Here is an 18,858-nt window from a genome sequence, read left to right as displayed (position 1 = left end):
TTTATGGAAAGCTCTGAACACAGTACTTGACACGTAGTAAGAGCTCAGGAGAAGTTAGCTATTAAATGATTCTAAGAACTCGAGGTCTTGAAGGTATTATTTTCGTTCTGGCAACCAAAGGAATCGTTAAATGAAATCATTACTAAACCAAGTTGAACCTGAACGCGCACTTCCAGTAATTTGATCTCTCTGGGCCACCGTCTGCGAGCATGCGTAAAAAAGCGTGGCGGGACGTATGTGTCATGGCGAGCTCCATCTAAAGTCGCTGCAGTTTCCGGAGAGTGGCGTGTAGGTTCTCTTACTTTTGGCTGGCTTGTTGTTTTGTGACTGCTGGGTAAGGGTGGCGGGTGGATCAGTGTGGGGCAGAGTTTGGCCAGAGTTCCTTTTACGGCGGAGCCTTGTTTCCCCAGTTTTAGTCTTTCTCGGGAGGTTTGCTGGTTTGTTTCGCAGTTAAAAGGGAACTTAGCAGCTGAGCTGGGGGAATTGGGAGGCAGGTAGCGCTGCCAGAAGCGAGGACGGGTCTTTGGCCTTATGTGCTGCAGGGCTGTAAGGGGTATTTAAGGGAACTCGTTGCGTATTGTCAAATCTAACTTCATTCGTTTTACCACTTTCTGCGTTAGTGAGTTTGTGGGACGGGACAAGGCTTTCACAGTTACCTAGCTTTCACAGAGCTGTATCTCAGAAATTTAAACTGAAGTTGGTCTGAAGATTAGGTGTCTCGATTTTTCACTTTTTTTCTTGTTTACTGATAAAACCTCTTTCTGAATCTCGGGACGATACGTGTCTTTCGTGTGTCAGGTGATGTGGATACTTACTTTCTGTTGCCATATTTCTGTTTTGCCATATTAATTGCCATATTTCTGTTTTGTAGTTCTCGGTATTACTTGAATCACGCAGACGTGTTGTAGGGCTGGATAGTATTTATTAACTACGGCCAGACGCTGGATCTCAGTCATAGCAAATGTGGCAGATGTTAACACACCTGGCCTAATCAGAAAGAAATTGGGAGTAATATGGAACATCATTAATCCTGATGTATAAAGTAGCCTTTTATGGAGTTTAATCCCTTTTAGGTAGTTTTAAAGAGCCCTTACCGTGGTTTTGTGAAGTTATTGCGAGCTTGCTTTTTCTAATCAGTTTTCATTTTCCAGACTCATCTTTCAAGAAGATTTGAGACTAATTGCGAATAATCAAGGTACTCATTTATTTTAAGCCTTTTATGTTGGAGTGACGTGTTACATATTATAACGTGCAGAAAGGTAGCCTAATTTTAATTTCTTAGTGATTTTGCCACCATCATTATCTGGAAACGCCAAGATCTCCCTATCACTAAATCCAAGAAACGTTTTCATTCATTTTACTTAACTTTGCATTACCTGCATTGAGCAGCGCTGACCGTGTCCACCTCTTTCACATGCTCGCTTCCTTTTCCTTTTGTGACCCACTGATTTTCTTCTTCTCTAGTGGCTTCTTCTTGATCTCCATTATAGGCTGGTTCTCTTCCGTATGGCAGGTAAACATGGAGTTCCTTAAGACTTGGTCCTGTCCTCTTTCCAATTAAAAGAAATTCTGTTCTCTTTCTCTGGGTGAGCTAATGCACAACCTCATCAACATTGTTGTTCTCTGTCTTTTTTATTCTAGCCATCCTAGTGTGTGTGAAGTGGTGTCTCATTGTGATTTTGATTTGTATTTTCTTGATAGCTAATGATGTTGACATCTCATCATGTTATTGGTCGTTTGTATATCTTCTTTGGAGAAATGTCTGTTCAAATCCTTTTTTCATTGGGTTATTTTTCTGTTGTTGAGTTGTAAGTGTTATATATGTATTCTGATACCAGACCTTTATCAGACATTTGATTTGCAAATATTTTCTTCAATTGTATGAGCTCTCTTTTCACTTTCTTGATAGTGTCCTTTGAAGCGTGAAAGTCTTAAATATGAAAGTCTTACATGTAAGTCCAGTCTGTTTTCTCTTTTGTTGCTTATTCTTTTGGTGTCATAACTAAGAAACCAGTGCTTAATCTAATGTCATGAACATTTACACCTATCTTATCTTCTAAGAGTTTTATAGCATTAGTTCTTAAATTTAGGTCTGCAATCAATTTGAGTTAATTTTTGTATGTGATGTGAAGTAGGAATCCAGCTTCATTCTTTGCATGTGGCTATCCGGTTGTCCCAGCACCATTTGTTGAAAACACTACTCTTCTCCCCATTGAATTTTCTTGGCACCCTTGTTGAAAATCAGCTGACCAGGTAATACATTTTTGACAAGCATTCTGGATGATTTTTGTGAAAGAATAACTCTAGGACAGTGATTCTCAAACTGTAGTGCACATCACAGTCACCTGGAGGGTGTGTTAAAGATTGCTGAGCTTTACTCAGAGTATCTGGTTCAGTAGATTTTGGGTGGGACCCCAGACTTCTCATTTCTAACAAGTTCCCCAGTGACCCTAATTGTGCTGGTGTGGGAACCGCACTGTGAAAACTACTGGTGTAGGACTTTGGTTCACAACTGTGGCAACGCATATGAGAATTACTGGAAAGTTTTAAAAAATATTGATGTCCAGGCTCCGTTCTAGCGATTGGTTCAACTAGCGAAGGGCTCAGTTGTCGGTAATTTTCCATAGCTCCTCAGGTGACTATAATGAACACTCAAGACTGAGAACCTTTGCTGTAGGAGAACAGTGGTTCTCAATCAGAGGTGTATAGTGGAATCACCTGGGCAGGTTTTACCTTCCCATCCTTAAATTCCTCTCTGGAGAATGGGGCCTGGGTATTTGCTGTTCTAAAGGTCTCCTAATAAATCACCTCTGTAAGTAACCAGCACTCTATATTATTCTCTCTTCATCATTTTCAATATCTCCTTTTTTCACTTACTGTTTTTATTTCCTTTATTAAACTTGATTTCCTCTACCTTTGAGAAGAAACTTTCTACGATCCTGTTGTTCCATTTAACTACTATCTTGTTTTCCTTTTATTCTCAAACTTTCATTATTATTCACTTAGTTAATAATTTCTGAAGGCTAACAATTCCATTTACCAGTTCGTTGGCAGTAAGAACTTAAGCTGATTAATAGTGATGAGTGAGTTTGTTCAGGTGCTTATTATATGCAGCCAGGTTTAGGAACCTCTGCATTATATATTTGTCTCTTTTGTCTCCCTAGAGTGAATTTCTGGAATGGAATTGCTGGGCAAAAGGATATATGTGTTAAAGTTCGATATGTATTGCCAGATTGCCCTTCAGAAAGGGTATGTCAGTTTTACCATGCTTTCTGCTAACAGTTGGGTGTTTGTCAGTCTTTGTTATCAGTGGGGTAGATGGAAAATAACTCCTTGTTTAAACACATGCCCTTAATGTGTTTGAGCATTCTTTCCTATGCTTAACGGCTATTTGCATTTCTTAAGTGTTGCTGGTTTTGCCTTTGCCCATTTTTTTCTGGAATGTTTTTCTTTCTTAGGGTTACCTTAGACTCTTGTATTATTTGTGCCTTGCCAATGAGGCAGAGCCATGTGGGGAGAGCTTGGTGTTGAGAGAGGGCCTAGGTTCTAATTTTAGCTCTATCAGTGGACAAATCTTTTAGCTCCTCTGGACTTCAGTTCTGTAAAATAGGAGGCTTAGCAGTGTTCCTTGCTTCCCTAACTCTGATATTGTATGTCTACTGCGGTGGACCCCTCTCATCTCTCTTCTTCCATACTGTTTCCCTTCAGTGGATCCATAAGCAATTGTGTATGGGATGTAAATATTGTGTAATTAAAAAAAATTAATATATGTCATTCAATTTATAATCCTTCAGTAGTTCTTCAGTAACACTGAAAGGCACTACCTGGTCTTAGCCTTTCTCACTTAACTTTGTTATTTCATAGAGTCATAGTTTATGGAAGAAGCCGTAGGGGTTGGGTATTTATTTCACCTTCTCACCTACTGTAAGAATTTCCTCCTATGTTACAGAAAGGCTAGCTAAATTCAGCTTAAGCAAGTGTTTATTTATCCATTCATTCAACAGATATTCTGCGCCTGCTGTGTGCTAGGCATTGTTACAGGTGTTGTAGATACAGTGGTGAAAAAGAGATGACACCCTTGTTCTTATGGCGCTTACACTGTAGTGAGGAAGACGGATGCACTTATATACCTACCTGGAGTCAGGTAGGTAAGTGTTATGAAGAAAAGTGAAGCATAAAGGGGGTTAGAGGCCGGTGAGAATGTGTGGGATGCCTAATCAGTGCGCTTATTTTAGATAGGGTGACTAGGAAAAGGCCTCTCCAAGGTGTCATTTGAGTAGAGAAGTAGGCAGCAAGGCATACGAATATCTGGGGATGATATTCAAGGCCGAGGAAGAGCAAGTGTGAAGGCCCTGAGTCAGAAGCTAGTTTGGCCTGCTCAGAGAATGTCTGAAAGATTATTATAGTTGGGGCAGAGTGGGAGGTAGCAGAGGGGGCATATTTTGTTAGACCGGGTAGTGTACAGTAAAAAGTATTTATTGAGAAGCTGCAGTGTGCTAGACAGTTCTAGGCACCACCTGGGATAAAGCAGTGAGCAAAGCACCCAAAAGCCTTTACCTCCCCCTGCCCCCCCCATCCCCCTGGGAGTGTATATCCTACTAGAAAGAGATAGTGAACAAAATAATGAAGATATTTTCATGGAGGAAGAAATTTTCCTCTACCCTTCTAGGTTCTTCTGGCTGGTCTAGAATTAAACTGACAGATTAACAGGAGGCTAATCAAATGAAAGTTTAATAACATGCATATGTGGGAGAGACCCAGGCAAACAGTAACTCTCCCAAGTGGTTGAAACCGTTGCCTTAAACCCTTCTGTCTTCAGCTAAAGACAAAAGAGGATCTTGGGGTGGTGGTTTGGGACCTCAGAGGGGAGGAAGGCAGTTGCCATGCCGTGGAAAAGCAAATGTTTGGTAACAGAGGAATTTTAACAAACAGACTTTGCTAGGTTCCTCCCTGTCTGCACACGTAGTTCATACTCTAGTTATCTGTGGTGATTACTCCCTTCCTGGAACAGGTGCTCTGTTTACACTCTTTTAGGCATTTACAGGGAAGGTCAGAGTTTCTTCCTGAATCTTTTGGTCCTTGATTGTTTTCAGCTCAAAATAATCTGCGTGGCAAGCAGACATTTTGGGGTGGCAAGTTTACTCCCCTGTAGTATCTAAGCAGGTGGTGAACTGCTGTGGTAATGAAACAAGGCAGGGAAGGCGGATAGGAGGCGTGTGTATGTGGTGAGGTGGGAGTTGCTCAGGAAGACCTCACTGGTGACATTTGAACAAAGTCCCAAAGGGCTTGAAGGCATTCCAGGCAAGACGAAGACCTTGAGATGAGTGTGTGCCTGGTGGGTGTGAACTAGCCAGGATGCCCGTGTGGCTGAGTGGAGTGAGAGGGGAGAGCGGTAGGAAGTGGGGTCACAGAGGTAACCGGAAGCTGATTATGTCCTAGTAGAACTCTGTAGCAGTTTTTACTCTGGGGCTTTTTACTCTGAGATGGAATACCAAGGGAAGGTTTTGATCAGAAGCCTGAGAAGAATTTAGGTTTTAAAGGGATCCCTGGCTTACGTGCTGCAAGTGTCCTTCGGGAATTAAGGGTAGAAGCAGGGTGACTATTACAGTAATCCAGGCAAGAGTTACTGTTGGTTTGGACCAAGAATGTAACGGTGGGTACGGTCAGAAGTAGATTCTGAATATATTTGGAAGGTCAAGCCAGCAGGCTTTTGTTGGTGGGGTGGATTTAGGGTGAAGGAAAGAGACGAGTCAGGGATGGATCCAGGATTTTTGGCCTGAGTGGGTGGAAGGTTGGGATTGCCTTTAAGCGAGATGGGGAAAGTTCTGGGAGGATCTGGTGTGATGTTGTTGGTTGCAGGTGGGGTAAGGTGGGGAGAGGATCAAGGGTTTTGTTTTTGACCTTTTAATTCTGAAGTAACTATTAGACATTCAAGCAGGGTGTTGAATAGGCGGTTGGACATCTGAGCCTGAAGTTCAGGGGGGGACTGGGGCTGGTTATATAAGCAAACAGTTGGTATTGCAAGGCCTTGGGACTGGATTAGACCACCTAGGCTGTGTCTGTTAACTAGAGAAGAGAAGTCCTGTAACGGAGCCCTGGGGGCATTCCGACCTTGAGAAGTTGGAGAGTTGAGGAGGAACCAGCAAAGGAGACTTGGGGAGTGGTTGGCAGGTAGGAGGAGAACTCAGAGTGTGGGATTCCAGGAACCAGTGAAGAAGATCGCTTTAGGAGGGAATGCATGGACCGTAGTGTCAGATGCTGCAGACTGGGTCAGGCGAGATGGCTGAGAATTGACCACCGTGTACACTGTTGTGAGTCACTGAAATCAGGACAGCAGTTTTGGTGGAGTGGTCGAGGTGAAAGCCCGGTTTAGTAGAGAATGGGAGGGGGAGATTGGAGACAGTTCTTGCAAGGACTTTTCTTTTCTTTCTTTCTTTCTTTTTCTTTTTTTTTTTTTTTTTGCGGTACGTGGGCCTCTCACTTTTGTGGCCTCTCCCATTGCAGAACCCAGGCTCCGGACGTGTGCAGGCTCAGTGGCCATGGCTCACGGGCCCAGCCGCTCCGCGCGGCATGTGGGATCCTCCCAGGCCGGGGCACGAACACGTGTCCCCTGCACCAGCAGGCGGACTCTCAACCACTGCGCCACCAGGGAAGCCCAGGAGTTTTCTTTTAAAGGAGAGAAATGTGGTGGAGTTAGTAGGTAGAGGAAGTGGGGTCCGGATAAGGTTTCTGTTTTTCAAATGGGAGAAATAACAGTATGTTTATACCCAGATAGTAATGATTCAGTAAAGAGACAATTAGTGATGATGCAAGAAGAGGAAGCATGGCTGGAATTCTGTGCTGGAGCAGGTCAGAGTAGAGGGATTGCTCTAAGCGGGGTGGGCAGTTCATTCACTGTAACAGATTGATATGTGGGCAAAGACCCATTTCCCAGTAAGAGAATGAAGTCATCCATGTGTACAGAATGTGGGAGGGGATCTGAGGGTTGGCTTCATTCAGGCCTTCTGTTTTCAGTACCGTCTGCAGCCTCATGAAGAGGAGATCTGTGAGGAATTAATTTTCAGAAAACTCCTAAGATCAGCGAGTTTAAGTTTCTTCACCGCAGCGCTTCCCAGTCTTTGCTCTACTAATGCGTACTGGGAGCCTGTCTGTCTTCCCAGACGCAGACTGTCCCAAATTTATTTGACCACAGAACTGTGTCTTCACTGATAGTCAATAAATAGAACGAATTTGGGAAAGACTAACCTAGTTCATTTCACCTTACCTATAGTTTGCTGAGTCGTCCAGGGCTCTCGTTCACAAGAACAGAAGCCCCAACTCAAATGAATTTGAGCCACAGAGGGAGTTTATTAGCTCACGTGACTGGGCAGGGCAGGGCTGCATCTGGCTGCAGGCATTGGTTGGACCCAGTTGCTCAAATACTGTCAGTGTTGCTCGTTGTCTCTCCAGCTCTTAGAAGCCTTTCCTGCCTTGGGTAGGTTTCTGCTTTGTGGCAGGCAAGATGGCCCCCAGTATCCTCAAGTTGACAGCCTCCTAACTTAGTCACTTCAGTGAAAGAGAAGCCAGCTCTCCTGTTAGCCCTGGCATAGAAGTTCTCGTGATGATTCTCGTTGGCTCGGCTTGTCATGTCCAAACCTGCACCAATCATTGTGGCCCAGAGGATGAATTACTCTGGCACATGGGGCTCATGTGCCATGGCTGCATCTGGGGAAGGAGGAGGCCTGTGACAGACAGTCCTACCCTGACCACGTGGTATGGGTGTTCACTATCATTTACACAGTTCTTGACTGATAGCCATCTGGGCTATTTCTGATCTTTTGTTCTTCTAAGCAATATAAAGCTAGCTGAGATTTGAACACAGATTTGTCTGATTTACAGGGCCTAGTTTGTCATACTTGTAAAGAGTGCATTACAGCCAAGGGCACAAAATGAGCCTGGCTGGAAATGCTCTGTTAATGGAAAGATGGGAATCTGACAAATGAAGAGAAGGAAAATTCATCAGAAAGGCTCGAGACCAGAGGAGAGTGTAGGACCCTTAACACTGGTTTAGGCGACCCGGATGAAAAGCGGTCGTTCCGGGTAATTAAGTAGGCTGTAGAGTCTCGCACAGCACGTGGGCTCAGGCTCGTCTGCCGTGGAGTCTTTGAGCTGCTTTGGGTGAGTTAGCTTCTCTGTGTTTTAGATTACTCTTCATTTTTTTTTTATTTGGCTGTGCCATGGCTTATGGGATTTTAGTTCCCCGACCAGGGATGGAACCCAGGTCCTCGGCAGTGAGAGTGCGGAGTCCTAACCACTGGACAGCCAGGGAATTCCCTGGATTACTCTTTAAAGTGAGCATAACACCACCACCTACCTCCTGGAGTTGTTGTGAATGGTTAATGAGATGATGCTGTGAAGCCCTTGCTTCCTGTCTGGACACAGTATTAGTGGAGGTCTGCCAGTAAGTGTCCTCAAGTATCGGCAGACCTCATTTTCTTGTGCTTCGCTTTACTGTGCTTCGCAGATGTTGCCTTTTTTTGTTTTTACACATTGAAGCTTTGTGGCAACCTGGCATCCAGCATGTCTGTTGATGCCATTTTTCCGACAGCACTTACTCTGTGTCTCTGTGCCACATTTTGGTAATCCTCGCAGTATTTCAAACTCTTTCATTATTGTTATATTTGTTATGGTGATCTGTAATCATTTATCTTTGTTACTCTTGTCATTGTTTTGGGGTGCCTTGAACTACGCCTGTATGAGATAGTGAACTTTATTGGTAAATGTGCGCTCCTACTTAAACCAACTGGCCCTTCCCCCATCTCTCCCCCTTTCCTCGTGCCTCCTTATTCCCTGATACTCACCAGTACTGAAATCAGGCCATTTAATAACCTGGCAGTGGCCTCTAAGTGTCCAAGTGAAAGGAAGAATTGCGTGTCTCTCAGTTTAAATAAACTAGAAGTGATTAAGCTTAATGAGGAAGCCGAGATAGCCTGAAAGCTAGGCTTCTTGTGCCAGTTAGCCAAATTGCGAATGTAAAGGAAGAGTTCTTGAGGGATATTAAAACAGATCCTCCAGTGAACACATGGATGATAAAAAAGCAAAACAGCCTTATTGCTGATATGGAGAAAGTTTGAGTGGTGTGGATAGAAGATCAAACCAGCTGCAACGTTCCCTTAAGCCAAAGCCTAATCCTGAGCAAGGCCCTAACTCTCTTCAATTCGGTGCAGGCTGATAGAGGTGAGGAAGCTACAGAAGAAACGTTTGAAGCTAGCAGAGGCTGGTTCATGAGATTTAAGGAAAGAAGCCGTCTCCATACATAAAAGTGCAAGGTGAAGAAGCAAGTGCTGATGGAGAAGCTGCAGCAAGTTACCCAGAAGGTCCAGAAGATCTAGCTAAGATAATTACAGTGGCTCAGTGCCTGGTTTCAGAACTTCAAAGGACAGACTGACTCTCTTGTCAGGGGCGAATACAGCTGATAATGATAAGTTGAAGCCAGTGCTCATTTCCCGTCCCGGAAATCCTAGGGCCCTTAAGAATTATACTAAATCTTCCCTGCCTGTGCTCTATAAATGGAACAACAAAGCCTGGATGACAGCACATCTGTTTATGACATGGTTTACCGAATACTTTAAGCCCACTATTGAGACCTACTGCCTAGAAAAAACATTCCTTTGAAAATATTAACTGCTCATTGACAGTACACCTGGTCACCCAAGAGCTCTGATGGAGATCTACAAAGAGATTAATGTTTTTCATGCTGCCAACACAGCATCCATTCCGCAGCCCATGGGTCAAGTAGTAACTTTGACTTTCAGGTGTTACTATTGAAGAACTATATTTTATAAGGCTAAGCTGCTATAGATGGTGATTCCTCTGATGGATCTGGGCAAAGTAAATTGAAAACCTTCTGGAAAGGATTCACCATTCTAGGGGCCATTGAGGACATTTGTGATTCATAGCAGGAGGTCAAAATTTCAACATTAACACGAGTTTGGAACAAGTCGATTCCAACTTTCATGGATGACTTTGAGGCGTTCAAGGTTTCGTGGAGGAGATAACTGCGGATGTGGTGGAATTAGCAAGAGAACTAGAATTAGAAGTGGAGTCTGAAAATGTGACTGAATTGCTGCGCTCTCATGGTAAAACGTGGATGGATGAGCAAGGAAAGTGATCTCTTGAGATGGAATCTACTCCTGGTGAAGATGCTGTGAAGATTGTTGAAATGACAACAAAGGATTTAGAATATTACGTAAACTTAGTTAATGAAGCAGAGGCAAGGTTTGAGAGAATCGACTTTAATTTCAAAAGAAGCTCTGCTGTGGGTAAGATGCTGTCGAACAGCATTGCATGCTTATAGAGAAAGTGTTCATGAAAGGAAGAGTCAATTGATGAGGCAGACGTCACTGTTCTCTTATTTTAAGAAATTCCCACAGCCACCCCACTTCAGCAGCTACCACCCTGACCAGTCAGTAGCCATCAACATGGAGGCAAGACCCTCCACCAGCAAAAAGATTATAATTCTCTGAAGGCTCGGATGGTGGTTAACTTTTTTTTAGCAACAAAGTATTTTAAAATTAAGGCATATGCATAGTTTTTTTAGATATAATGCTATTTCACACTTAACAGACTACAGTATAGTGTAAACATAACTTTTATGTGCACTGGAAAATCAAAAACTTCATGTGACTCCCTTTATTATGACATTCGCCTTATGGTGGTGGTCTGGAGCTGAACCTGCAGTTATCTTTGAGTTACGCCTGCACGTTTCATCTTTCAGGTAGCTTTTTTTCTTAAGTATTTTATTTTAACATAATTGTAGATTTACTTAGTTATAAAAATTATGTGGAGATGCTGTACACTTTACCCAGGTCTCCCCCAAAGGTAGCATCTTGCAAAACTGTAATATGTACCGTATCACAACCTGGATATCGACATGATGTGGTCAGGATGCAGAACATTTCCGTCACCACAAGGATCGCGCACACTGACCTCTCAAGTATGTTATATAAATGTAATCATACAGTAGGTAACCTTTTGCACTTGGCTCTATTCACTGAACAGAATTCTCTGGCGATTCATCCAGGTTGTTACATGTGTCAATAGTTCATTCCTTTCTGTTGCTGAGTAGTATTCCATGGTATTGGATGTGCCTCAGTTTACTTAACCATTCAACCGTTGAAGGGCATCTGGGTTGTTTTCAAGTTTCAGCTCTTAGAAAGCTGCTGTAAATATTTATTTTAGGTTTTTGTGTGACTGTCTTAATATTTCTCCTGGATAAACACTTAGAAGTACAGTTGCTGGGTTGCATTGTAGTTTCATGATTAGTTAAAGAAAATGCCAAACTGTTTTCCAGAGCAGCTGTACCATTTTATATTCCCACCAGGGCTATACGAGTGATCCAGTTTCTCCACATCCTTGCCAGCATTTAGTGTGATAGCTATGCGGTGCTATCTCATTGTGGTTTTAGTTTATATTTCTCAGATGGCTGGTCATGTTGAGTCTCTTTTCAGGTGCTTATTTTTCCCTCTGGATATCCTCTTAGGTGAAATATCTCTTTGTCTTTTGTCTATTTTCTAACTGAATTTTTTTCTTTTCTTTCTTTTTCCTTTTTTTTTACTATTCTGTTTTGAGTTCTAGATACTAGTCCTTTGTCAGATATGTAGTTTGCAAATATGTTTTTCTCAGTCTACAGCTTGACGTCTCATCTCTCAAAAGGGTCTTTTGCAGAGTAAAAGTCTTTAATTTTGGTGATGTCTGGGCTTGTTAATTTTTCTTTTTATGGATGGTGCTTTTGGTGTCAAGTCTAAAAACAACTCACTTAGTTCTAGATCCAGAAGACTTTCTCTTACGATTTTTTTCTATAAGTTTATAGTTTTGTTTTACATTTTAGTCCAGGATCTGTTTGAATTAAGTTTTGTATAAGGTGTGAGACTTAGGTGGTTGTTCATTTATTTGTCTATAAATGTCCAGTTGCTTGAGCAGAAATTATTGAAAAGGCTATCTTTCCTCCACTGAATTGTGTTTTGCAGTTTTCTGTTTTTTTGGTGTTTGTGTGGAGTGGAATGGTTATTGTCTAAAAGTTTTGTGTCTTATTAGGCTGCCACTTTTCTGGTTCTTTGGCAACAGAACAGGCTTTTGTTTTGTTGAGGGCTTTTATTGTCTGCACCTGTTGGCATTTCTGGGTTGCTGGCTTCTTCAGCTCCAAGTGTGGGATATAGGAGGCAAAGCAAAACCCAAGGAGCTCACCATGGTGGTGTAACTTGGGTTGCAAGGTCCCTAGCCGGTCTGCCTTCTCTCCATCTTTCAAAGTGTTCTTATGTTTACTTTACATATATGTCTGGAGTTCTAATTGTACTTAGTGGGAGGGATAGGGAAAATATGTTTATTTCATCTTCCTGGAAGCAGTGTCCACATTTTCTTTTCTTAGTTATAAAAAATTTGAACATTCAGGAAAGTAGAATTGGATAATAAACACCAACATGTCTATTTCCTAGATTTAAGAGTTGTAAATGTTTCCCCATGTCTTAATATATTTTTTATTGTTTTAAAATAAATTACAGACGTAATATTTACCTCTACATATTCAGTATGCATCTCTAAAAAATAAGATTTTAAACATAAAGACAATACTTTAATGATTTTTAGCAATATCCAAATACTATCTAATACCCAGTTCATATTCTGATTTCCCTAATTGTTCCCAAAATGTCTTACAGTTGTTTGGACAAAGTAAGACCTGATCAAGAGCATGAAGTGTGTTCATATTATCTTCTAAGTATCTTTTAATCTTGAACAGTTCCTTTCCTGTTTTTTTCTCCATGACACTGATTTGTTGAAGAAATAGTTCCAGTTGAACCCTGGAATGTCCCACTATCAATAAGATTTATCTGGTGTTTCTTTTACTGTATCTCCTGTATTTTCTGTAAACTTGAAGTTAAAATCTAAAGGCTTTATTAGATTCAAGTTTGGCGAGAATATTTCACGGGTGATGTTATGTTGAACAGATTTTCTGAAGGACTCATATGCTTGAATCATTTATAACTTTTTTATGTGATAGAGAAGATGCCTTCTGCATCCTGTGATACATTCCTGGATGACATAGAAGATATTGTGTCACAAGAAGATTCAAAGCCCCAAGATAGGCATTTTGCGAGAAAGCACGTTGTTCCAAAGGTGCGAAGGCGAAATACCCAAAAATATTTGCAAGACGAAAACAGTCCACCAAGTGATAGGTAAGCTTTTCTTTTCTTTTGAAATTATATTCAGTATCATACCAGGGGAGAGGCTGGCACTACTGTATATGATATACGTAATGTCTCTTTTAAAAAAACCTTTGAGGGGCTTCCCTGGTGGCCCAGTGGTTGAGAGCTCCGCCTGCCGATGCAGGGGACGCGGGTTCGTGCCCCGGTCTGGGAGGATCCCACATGCCGCGGAGCAGCTGGCCCGTGAGCCATGGCCGCTGGGCCTGCGCGTCCGGAGCCTGTGCTCCGCAACGGGAGAGGCCACAGCAGTGAGAGGCCCGCGTACCACAAAAAAACAAAACAAAACAAAACAAAAACAACTTAGAAATTTTGAGAGGAAATGTGTAGTGTTTTTTTGTTTTGTTTTGTTTTTTGAATGGTTTTAAATTTAGCAAAGTCATTGACTAAAGAAGAAAAAGATGTCAAATTGCAAGTTTCTTAAAGGCAGGGCCTAGGACAGTATTTGGCACAAAGATAGCTCCCCCCCTGCACCCTCCCCTGGCTGGATGTCTTTGCTGTTACAGTAGTTGGTGTGTAATTGTTACTCCCACATTAAAAATTTTATTGAATTTGTGATTCTTATGAGATAGTGGTGGTTTGGGCATTTGGTTTTTCTTAGCAAATTTACAAATACTTGTGGATCATCTAAAGGCATTGGGCACAAATTATTGTGCTGTTTACACTGTTATATTAGGTCTCTAGTGAAATTCTAATACAACGTAGCCAGAAAGGAATATGCAGTTACATAGTTTTAATATGCTTATATTTGTTTACCTAGTAAATTGTTGAGAGTTTTAATACACTTGATTATTTTGTTTGGAACAGATTCATAAGATGTATGAATTTAAAATTTGCTTATATTTTAATGAATGAAGTTTATTAAGTTTGTCCTAAACATGTCGTTAAGGTAATGTCTATTTAATTATTAATTATTAGGGCAATCCAAGTTGAAAGTCCTTTTATTTCCTTTGTAAAAATATTACATTTTTCAGAACTGTATTTTTATATATGGAATGCTTTGAATAGTGCTGTAGAGTGACAGATTTTCATTTTGATTCAGTTATTTATATCTGTAAGTTATAAAATAAAGATTGTAACTAGTATATAGTAGTCTTTAGATGTATTTAACTTTATTTGCCATTGCTGCTAGAACCATTTTCTGTGCTATTGTTATTTGTTTGTACCTTTCCAGTAGTTGAACTTAGTGGTAATATTTAGTAGTATTGAATTTAAAATACAACTCAGAGAAAAGATATTTTTTGTACAGAGTCTTAACTTAGAATCCTGTGCTGTTATTTTATCTTGTATTTAGATTTTTGGTGTAACAGCAGATTATGTATTAAGTTGGTGCATTTAATCAATAGCCTGTGAATGGATTGCAGTGAGTGAGTATTTTTGCATAATGGGCCCAGAAATTACCTAGTGCTTTTTATTTAAAAAATCCCTTAATGAGACTTTTTTTTTTAATTCATTAACAGCACTATTCCAGGCATACAGAAAATTTGGATACGGACTTGGGGTTGTTCTCATAATAATTCAGATGGAGAATATATGGCTGGACAACTAGCTGCTTATGGATATAAAATTACAGGTAATGAGATCTGTAATGTATTTTATTGATTAAATTTTTCAGAGATAAGTTTTTTAGAGATATCTTTTCTAACTTCAGCAACTAAAGGACATTTTAGCATAATTTGATGATTTTAAGGGAAAACAAAATGATACCTAATATATGTTGTCTAGATAACTACAGTTGACCCTTGAACAACACAGCTTTGAGCTGTGTGGGTCCACTTATCCGGGGACCTTTTTCAATACATACACTGTTATGTTTACAGTCCGTGGTTGGTTGAATCCTAGGATGTGGAACCCTCGGATATGGAGGACTGGCTATGGCACTTGAGGATATGCGGATTTTGGTCTCTGCCGCAGGTCCTGGAACCAATCCCCTGAACATACTTAGGGATGACTCTGTGTGTGTGTGTGTGTGTATAATATTAAAAAAAAATTTTATTTTGAAATAAGTTTGGACTTTCAGGAAAGTAGTAAAATTGAGAGTTTGTATATGTCCTTTATCCAGGGTCCCCTAATCTTAATATCTAACGTAATTGTAGAATAATTAATAAATTGGGAAATTAGTGTTAGCACAATACTATTATCTAAACTACAAATCTTGTTTGAATTTTGTCAGGTTTCCTATTTACATCCTTTTTATGTTCCAGGATCCAATCTAGGATCTCACCTTATGTTTATTTGTAATGTCTCCTTAGTCTCCTCCAATCTGTGACAGTTGCTCAGTTTTTTCTCATCTTTTATGACTTTGACACGTCTGAAAGAAAATCGATTATTTTGTAGAATGTCCCTCACCTTGGGTTTGTCTGATAGAGTAAGGTAATTATGATTACCTTAGATTAGAGTAAGGTAATTATGCATTTTTGGCAAGAAGAGCACAGAAGTGATATTATATCCTTCTCAGTGCATCACATCGGGCAGGGGGCTTCATGATGTTAGTACACTACCCCTTGTCTGTCAGATTTCTCCACAGTAAAGTTACTATTTTTCTCATTGTAACTAATAAATACCCTGTGTCTCCTCAACCTCTTGCCTAGTAATTTTAGTATTCGATAATTTTAGTATCTGTTGGTGGATCTTGTCTGCAAGTTATTACTGTGATATTTGCCTAGTGGTGATTTTCTATTTTCTTCTTTTCTTCCACATTTATTAATCAGAGTCTTCTGTAAGGAAGGGCTGTCCTTTCCTCCCCATTTTATTTGTTGATATCAGTATGAACTCATGGATATTTATTTTATTCTATAGGTTATAGTTCAGAGCTATCATTATTTATTTTTATTTATTTATTTATTTATTTATTTTTTGCGATACGCGGACCTCTCACCGTTGTGGCCTCTTCTGTTGCGGAGCACAGGCTCTGGACGCACAGGCTCAGCGGCCATGGCTCACGGGCCCAGCTGCTCCGCGGCATGTGGGATCTTCCCGGACCGGGGCATGAACCCATGTCCCCTGCATCGGCAGGCGGACTCTCACCCACTACGCCGGCAGGGAAGCCCTATTTATTTTGTTTCTTGTATTGTTCCAACTTTGGCCATAGGACCTTGTTTAGACTGGCTCCTGTGTCCTTCAAACATGCCCCCATTCCTTTTTGAGCACTTCCTTATTTTCTGGCACCACAAGATATTCTAGTGTTGTATTTTCCCTTCCCCAGCCTTGGAAGCAACCACTTTTCCAAGGAATCCTGACCCCTTTCATTAGGAGAATAGTGTGTAGAACCAGACCAGAGATCTGGGCACTAGTTGTGCTTATTGCTACTGTGAAGTATCAGTGCTTCGAGGTTCTCTCAGTGGACAGAGTTAGGGAATATATATGTATATGAACTGGCACATACATCTGTATCTGTTTTTGTTGTATGTACAATAAATGGGAACATAATTCGAATGCTTTGTGAGAGGCAGTGAATGGCCCAATGCTTTATATGTGTTATCATGCTTAGTCCTTGTGACAAAAGGACATATTAGCATCCATTCATATAGGTGAGAATGGAGAGGTTGTTTCTTACTTTAAATCACATGGGCGGTAAAGTCTGTTGCTCCAAAACATTGCTCTTGACCACTAGTCTGTATCACATAGCACATTGCCTTTGCATGTGTAGTTGGCCTGTCCTAGCTTCAAGATGGATGTGAGGAGAAGGGCAGATTGGAAAGTTATTCCTTTCATAGCATTGTTTCCTTCAATAAGTAAGTAATTGTATGTCATTAACTCTGTTTTTGATAACTCATTCTTTTTTTAAAAAATTTATTTTTATTTATTTATTTTGGGTTGCGTTGGGGTGTTGTTGCTGCGCTCGGGCTTTCTCTAGTTGAGGTGAGCAGGGGCTGCTCTTCCTTGCGGTGCGCAGGCTTCTTATTTCGGTGGCTTCTTTTGTTGTGGAGCATGGGCTCTAGGCACGCGGGCTTCAGTAGTTGTGGCACGTGGGCTCAGTAGTTGTGGTTCATGGGCTCTAGAGCACCGGCTCAGTAGTTGTGGCGCACGGGCTTAGTTGCTCCATGGCATGTGGGATCTTCCTGGACCAGGGCTCGAACCCGTGTCCCATGCATTGGCAGGCGGATTCTTAACCACTGCACCGCCAGGGAAGTCCTGATAACTCATTCTTTAGACAGCAAAATCAGTCTTAAAACAGGTAAAAACACTCAATCTGCTTTTAGAATTACTTCTCTGTGTTCATTAGTAATTTTTGTATAATTTAGCCTGTACTTACCTTAATACATTCTGATGGTACAGTTTGAAAATTAAGAAAATAGCCTTTAAGATAACTTCCTAAATATTAAAAAAATTCAGAGCTTGACTTATCCTAGGTGATATTTAATATCTAACACATGTTAATTCATTTTAGCCTATTAGCAGGTTTTTAGTATTATAACAGTACTCTTCTATGTAAAATAAGTCTTGATGTGTTTATACAAGAATATTAAACTTTGTTATGCAAACCTAATTTTCATTTCTTATTTGGGAATAGTAAAAAGGGGAATTGGTTCCTTAATCACTTGAATGTGAAATTTATTTTTCTTGTTACTGTAGTTTATTTCTTTTATATGCCTGTATTACTTATATGTATTTGTATTAATTTTACATACTGTGATTTTACCCACTTCAGAAATTTAGCAGTTTTAATTCTAGTCTGGCTTGCATGCAGTAGACTGTAGGACCACTTTCTTACTTGTCTAGATGCCATAGGCCCAGAAAATATAAACATTAGCTTCCTTAAAATATTTAATAAGGAAATCTCTACAGGTCTTTCATTTAGGTTAGATATATGAATGATTTCTGGATACCTATGCCAGTGGTCTCTTTTGTTATTGTGGAATAATGGGAATTTATAAAAATTATTATTGCTTAATAGTTTATAATATTTCATTAATCACATGTAGACCAAAAATATTTTCGTTTAACTCTGTAATTGATAAGAATGAGATATATAATAGATTATGTATAATGTACACAGAAGTTACTGAAAACAGTATACAGAGAAATTCAGAAATCTCAGTTACCAATGGTAGATATTTTTACTATTTGGGGAAGAAAGAGAGATTAGATATATACTTGAAATTGCTACTTTTCTAACTGTGTGAATCTAGGAATATAATTACTCCATAGTAAGACCTCACAGAGACTTAGAGAAGTAAATGCTTGTTCGTTGCCTCTTTCAAATCCTTTTTATTTTGAGGAAAAGGGTGGTTTATAACTTATAATGCCTGCTTGCTTCTCATTTCAAAGAATGAAACCTGCTGAGGAAAAATGATGTCATTCTCTAAAACTCAGATACCTGTTTGCATGATAGAATTAAATTAGTATTATGGAAAGCAGTTAAACTGTCCTGGTAGGTACAGTGGCTTTTTACAGAAGTATGATTTGAACACAAACATTTCATGAGTGTGTTCTTCAAGTGAGCAATTTTTATAGACTAACCCCCTCCCCCACAAATAATGCTGCCTTGGTTATTGTTTTTGGATTATTTCTTTTGGAGTGTTGGTCAATTATTTTCATTGTCCTCATTGGTGGCGATCTTTATATCTTGAGAATATATTTAGTGTTTGAATGGTCACAGGTCGTTTGAGGCCAAATC

The 18,858-nt window shown here is 40.3% G+C and overlaps 1 protein-coding gene across 6 annotated transcripts in view; it reads left to right on the top strand.

Annotated features, from left to right (window-relative positions):
- The first annotated feature begins 205 nt into the window (after nt 1-205).
- Nucleotides 206-18,858, top strand: part of CDKAL1 (CDK5 regulatory subunit associated protein 1 like 1) — a 654,793-nt gene continuing 636,140 nt past the window's right edge. Inside the window, exons 1-4 of one of the 6 annotated variants that reach the window (XM_033434817.1) lie at nt 206-288; nt 1,152-1,195; nt 13,037-13,211; nt 14,699-14,811. In XM_033434817.1, the coding sequence (XP_033290708.1) occupies nt 236-288; nt 1,152-1,195; nt 13,037-13,211; nt 14,699-14,811 (385 nt within the window). In that variant the 5' untranslated portion in view covers nt 206-235. Of the gene's footprint in view, nt 289-342; nt 799-1,151; nt 1,196-13,036; nt 13,212-14,698; nt 14,812-18,858 lie in introns of those variants that run through there. The other 5 variants (XM_033434823.2, XM_049716364.1, XM_033434822.2 and 2 more) reach the window with 5 other exon arrangements.

Source organism: Orcinus orca, chromosome 10, assembly GCF_937001465.1.
Source record: "Orcinus orca chromosome 10, mOrcOrc1.1, whole genome shotgun sequence".
In the NCBI taxonomy this organism is placed as follows: Eukaryota; Metazoa; Chordata; class Mammalia; order Artiodactyla; family Delphinidae; genus Orcinus; species Orcinus orca.
The sequence above is the reverse complement of the archived record's forward strand: the minus strand, read 5'-3'. Positions and strand labels throughout refer to the sequence as shown.